This window comes from Pelophylax lessonae (genome assembly GCF_965119305.1).
Source record: "Pelophylax lessonae genome assembly, chromosome: 3".
Lineage (NCBI taxonomy): Eukaryota > Metazoa > Chordata > Amphibia > Anura > Ranidae > Pelophylax > Pelophylax lessonae.
In genome coordinates, this window is record NC_138770.1 from 243,932,022 (window position 1) to 243,938,021 (window position 6,000).

At 42.0% G+C, this 6,000-nt stretch overlaps 1 protein-coding gene across 1 annotated transcript in view; it reads right to left on the reverse strand.

Annotated features, from left to right (window-relative positions):
• SLC33A1 (solute carrier family 33 member 1) overlaps window positions 1-5,360 on the reverse strand; it is a 31,340-nt gene extending 25,980 nt beyond the window's left edge. Inside the window, exon 1 of the mRNA XM_082252171.1 lies at window positions 4,619-5,360. Within this exon, the coding sequence (XP_082108297.1) occupies window positions 4,619-5,345 (727 nt within the window). The 5' untranslated portion in view covers window positions 5,346-5,360. The remainder of the gene's footprint in view (window positions 1-4,618) is intronic.
• Window positions 5,361-6,000: the final 640 nt, after the last annotated feature.

The following is a 6,000-nucleotide window of genomic DNA, read 5'->3' on the forward strand; positions in this document are numbered from 1 at the left end:
GTAAGTGCGACCTCTAGTGGCTAGTGTGTTTTCTTGGGAGCTTTTTCTCACACAATATCCTTATTATTTCAATGATCTATTGGATACATCATTTTTTATACATTATTTATTTACTCATTTGGACATCACACCATACTTTGTCACAAGTTTCATACCTACCCACGTCTTGCCCATTTGTTTTAATATTTTTAATATTTTAATCATTATATTTATACTTGCCACATTTACACATATCACATGGGCACCATATTTATTGTATGCAATTTGCACTGAGCACCTTCTTCTGAAAAATCACTTACCTGTTTTGTGTATTCGCCACACACACTCTGGGTAGCGCCATTTCCAACTCTTATCCCCCTTAAATACTTGTGACATTCATACAACAAATGTTTTAGAGTCCATTTACACTGCCACAACTTGTGAGGCGACTTGTGTGCCCTCAAGTCGCCCCAAGTCGCTTGACATAACAAAAGCAATGTTAATCAATGAGTGCCATCTTAATTGGCACTACTGAAGTCGCTCCGACTTCAGAAAAGGGTCCTGTACTACTTTGAGGCGACTTGTATCCGACTTGTCCCATAGACTTCAATGGGAGTCGCCTCCTTATCTTATTTGAAGCGACTTGTGATCCGACTTTCCATTAAAATGGTCCTGAACCAGAAAAAAAGATCATTTTTCTTAGAATTTTTAGTGGCGCAAGGATGGGGCTTCGCTCCACCTGGGTGTTTTTGTTGCAGGCGTTTATCGGGCATCTTTGGAGGCAGGCATGACATCTGAACTTCTGTGGTATATATACACACATATAGGTGTAATAGGAGCGGAGCCACATCCCTGCAAATCATTTCATTAGCGCATGGATGTGGCTCCGCTCCTATTACACCTATATGTGTGTATGTGTATAAATACATATATGTGTGTGTGTGTATATATATATATATACCCCTACACAGAAGTTCAGATGTCATGCCTGCCTCCAAAGACGCCCCAAAAAATTCCCGATAAACGCCTGCAACAAAAACGCCCAGGTGGAGAAGAGCCACATCCCTGCGCTACTAAAAATTCTAAGAAAAATTATCTTTTTTTCTGGTTCTGGACATGCCACAGAGCTGAAACTCCACAGGTACACTTTTTAGACCCCCCAGACACTAAATCCAAAGAAATCTCATTTTTTTTTTTTCAATAATTGTCTCTCTATCAAAAACGACAATTTTTAAGAACTTTTTTTTGTGTCATTGAGCATGACCCAGAACCATCATATTCTGATTGGCCAAATACAAAGTCGTACAAAGTCGTCTATTATACAAGTCGTGCTGAATTCGCGCAAAGTCGCGCTGAAAGTCGCGCTAACAAGTCGCCCCTTATGAGGCGACTTTCTGGTCGCGGCAGTGTGAATGGGGTCTTACAAATAGATCCCCAAGCTTTATTTAGAAAACTGCAGCAAACAATGGCACCCAATTACAAATCTGCTAATAATAAAAATGATGATAGGTAATAACTTAGAAAGTTCCACTACTTCCTTGCCTTTTGCATTGTAAAAATACATTTTATTGGAGAGTTCACTTCTCCCAATTCCAAAAAGTTGGGACGCTGTGTAAAATTGACATAAACACAGAATACAATGATTTGCAAATCTTTCATACCCATATTGTATTTACCATTGAAAATACAAAACATATCAAATGTTTAAACTGAGAAATGTACAATTTTAAGAAAAAAATAAAGTACATTTTTGAAACTGACGGCAGAAACACGTCTCAAGAAAGTTGGGACAGGGCAACAAAAGCTGACAAAGTATAACCCCCAACTACAAAAAAGTTGGGACAGGGCCATGTGTACCATGGTGTAGTGCCCACTCTCTATAAATGTCTGGATAAGTGAGACCAGTTGCTGGAGTTTTAGGAAAGGAATGTTGTCCAATGCTTGCCTGAGCATAGGCTGCTCTAATACCTGGATATATCTTTCAGCATTAATGATGACTTTCCCAGACGTGCAAGCTACCCATTCCATACACACTAATGTACCCCATACCCTCAGAGATGAAGGCTTATGACCTGAGTGCTGATAAGTAGGCAGGTCCCTCTCCTCTAGTTCAGAGAACACAGCGCCCATGGTTGCCAAAAAGAATGCCAAAATTTGAATTAATGTGACCACAGAACAGTTTTCCATTTAGTAACAGGCCATTTTAAATGAGCTTTGGCCCTTAAGATTACGGCAGCATTTCTGGATTATGTACAGATATGACTTCTTTCCATGATAGAGCTATAACTGCATTTTTAGATGTGACAGTCATTTTTAGAAGTATTCCTGAGCCCATGCAGTGATGTCTATCACGGAACCATGCCTGTTTTTAATACAGTGATGTCTGAGGGCCCGAAGAGAACGGGCATCCAATATTGTGTTTCAGCCCTAACCCTTGCACACAGAGATTTCTCAGATTCTCTGAATATTTTGAGATTATGTACTACAGATGATGATATATTTAAAGTCTTTGCAATTTTAGATTGAACATTATTCTGAAATTTACAATTTTTAGACACAGCTTTTCACAGATTGGTGAACTTCTGCCCATCTTTACTTCTGAGACACTCGGACTCTCTAAGATGCCCTTTTTGTTTCTCAGTCATGTCACTCACCTGTTTCCACTTAACTTAGCTAGTTCCAAAATGTTCTTCCAACTTTTCTTTTTTATTACCACTTACTTTGCCAGGTTTTTGTTGCCTTGTCCCAACTATTCTAAAACGTGTTGCTGCCACCAAATGGTACATTTATTTTAACATTTGATATGCTTTCTATTTTCAATCGTATATAAAATAGGAATATAAGATTTGCAAATCATTGCATTCTGTTTTTATGTAGATTTTGCACAGTGTACCAAATATTTTGGAATTGGGGCTGCATGATGACAGTACGTGGGTATAGTCTGTGGTAACAGATGACAACCAGTCAGTAATCAAATGCTAGAATTCTGAGCAAAGCGGAAACAGTAGCATAACTGCACCACAAAGACCTTATTCACACACCCACTCCAGTGGCCCGTCGTTCCTGCTGCCGCCTTCCCCAGGGTATTGCTGGAGCAGGCCAGGCTGAAGAAGGCAGCAGCCTGGCTCAGGGAGACAGCGACCCAGCTCAGGTACATGGGGCCTACAGAGTCAGTGGTTTCCCACCACCAGAGCGCCCTGCTCCTCTGGCTGGAGAAGAGGCTAAGCTGGGGAAAAGAAGCACTGAGCCAAGAGCAATTCATAGAAATGCTGGACAGACGGGCCAGTGGCCCGGGAGGAGTGCGGGGAGGTAAACCCCTGCCTGCCGGCATGTCCAGCCCAGGCACACGCTGCACATCGATTTTAGATTTTTTCACTGCTTTGTCATATTCTATATTTTCACATAGTAGAGTTGCTGAGCCTAGAAGTCCTCCAGACTTTTTATTGCCTACATCAATTGTTCATTTTCCTTGTGCGCCAAGGAAGTGGATACGGTCAATGTACTGTTGACCACATGTATGACAGCTTGGCGTGCAGCCCTCTGCCTAAATTGTCCAATACGAATTATGGGCAGGCTGGAAAAAGAAGGCGCCCTCCCCCCCCCAAAATGATTCACCGCCCACCCTTTGGCACCGCCCATCGCCACCCCCCCCCCCCCATGTGCAGCCTTCTCCACAAGGACAATATATGACTGCAGACGTTGAATCGGACAGTTCCCCCAAAAGGGCTCGTTTTCGATTCATACAAAAAAAAAAATAAAAAATAAAAAACACTGGCTCCTAGAGTCAAAGCAAATTTGTCAAGCCTGCATTAGGCTACGTTCACATCTAGGCGTTGCCATTTTATAGGCATTTTTACAAGCGTTTTTTGCAGGTGTTTGGAGGAAGGCATTGACAACTAACAAAAACGCCTCTAATCTGCCCAAAAAGAAGCTCATGTAGTTTTTGGAGCGTCGGGCGTTTTGCTCAAGGCGTCGGACCGCTCAGATGTGAACAGGGGCCATAGAAATGAATAGGATTTGTCTTGTTGGGCGTTTTTTGAGCTGATCCTTAGAGCTGAAAAACTCCCCAAAACGCCTACATGTGAACGTAGCCTTATGGGCCATACACACTATCAGATTATCTGAAGACTTTTGTCTGTAGACTTACCAAAACCATATAATATGAGGTCAAACCTAAACACTTTTAATTTGTATGCAATCCGGCAGGCCCTTGCACTACATAGAAAAGGTAAATCTGAAGGAAAAAGTCTTCAGATAATTTGATAGTGTGTATGGCCCTTTAGCCTGATGATCAGTGGGAAGAATGCTCCTTACATTTGTGATCATTGGGTAGACCCCCACCCCATCATACAGAAGGCTACAAAGATCATTGGTGTCAGTGGGTACTTATCTGAGAAGGCAAGGTTGCTCTCAGATTCCTATGAAGGAACCTTGGTTGAGAAAGGCTTCACTAGAGCAACGACTGTCTGCAAGCATATAAACATGACAACCTCATATTGCTTTTAGTTTTTCTATGATTTGATAAGCTCAAAGCATTTCACAAGTGGGGAAGCAGGATTTAAACTAAAGGGGTCTAATTAAGGAGTCTGCGTGCATATAGGTGAGGCAATATAATATATTCAATAAAGATAAACTATACCTGGAAGAGTAACCAATCCTTTAGGCTGTGGTGCAGACCTCAAGTACTTGTTGCAGAAGTCTTTAGATTCAAGCGCAAGAAATAGGACATTACCCATGAAGTATCCAGCTGTTTGCCCCACTGAATTGCATGTGGATGCATACCCCACATTTTCCCTAGACAGCATAGTGAGAGCCCAGCCATCCACAGCAACATCCTGAGTGGCAGCCAAAAACTCAAACAGGAAGAAAGTAGCAGTTAAAGCAAACATGTCAGGTCCATGATCACCTCCGAGGAGATCATCCACTGTATATGACAGGAACACCATAAACAGTCCTAGCAAGTACTGAGTAGGAACCAGCCATGATTTCCTTCGGCCAAACCTTTTGATATAAAGAGAGTCTACTAATGGTGCCCAGAGCAACTTCAGACTGAACGGCCAAAAGACGAAGCTGAAAATGGCCTGGTCTGTATAACTAACGTTTTTACTCTGGAGGATTAAAGGAATGCTTCCTGCTAGTCCCAGAGGAATTCCCTGCAAAACATATAAGAAGAGCAACAAAAGAATATTTCCCAGCTCTCCCTTGACACCTGTAAGTCCTCTATGTGCAGGCACTTCCGAGTCTTGAATCAACACTTCTCTGTCTCCTTCCTCCATTCCTTCTGAATAGTTTTGGTCATTACTGTTTAAATTGTTATACTGATATTGTTGCCGGCGCTGCCTGCTATCCTTGTGAGCAAGCGTCATTTTCTTTTCTTTCCTTTCTTTGGCTTACTTGTACTGGTGAAATCAATCTAAATCCAAGATAGATAGGAAAAAATTATTGTACAAAATAAGATTTAATTACCAAGTTTGTTTTAAGACGCAACAAATGCTTAAAGTGATTCTAAAATTTTTTTCTAAATATTCATACTTACCTGCTCTGTGCAATAGTTTTGCATGAAGCAGTTCTGTTCCCCTCTTCTGGGGTCCACCGACATTGCTCGTGGCTACTTCTTTTCATTAAGTGCCCCCATAGCAAGCAGCTTCTAATAGGGGCACTCATGCGGGCTCAATCCTGAGCCATGCTGCCTGTGTTCATAGACATTAGTGCAACTTGGCCCCACTCCTTACTCCCTGATCACAGGACTTGATTGACAGCAGAAGGCGCCAATGGCTCCTGCCTCTCTGTCCTGTGAGCTGCTGCTCTTGGACACAGCACTGAATCGAGATCAGGCTTAGGTACAATGTTTAGGGAGGGGGTTGGGGGGGGGAATCCTGCCACAAGGTTTTTTGTCCTTAAGTGTTACTAAACCCAGGACCCTGCATTCACTATATCTGGTCTCCCACAGTACACAGAACATGGAAATGCAATAGGTTTAGTAAATATAGACTGCTAAATACCTTTTCTCATCAGCAGTTA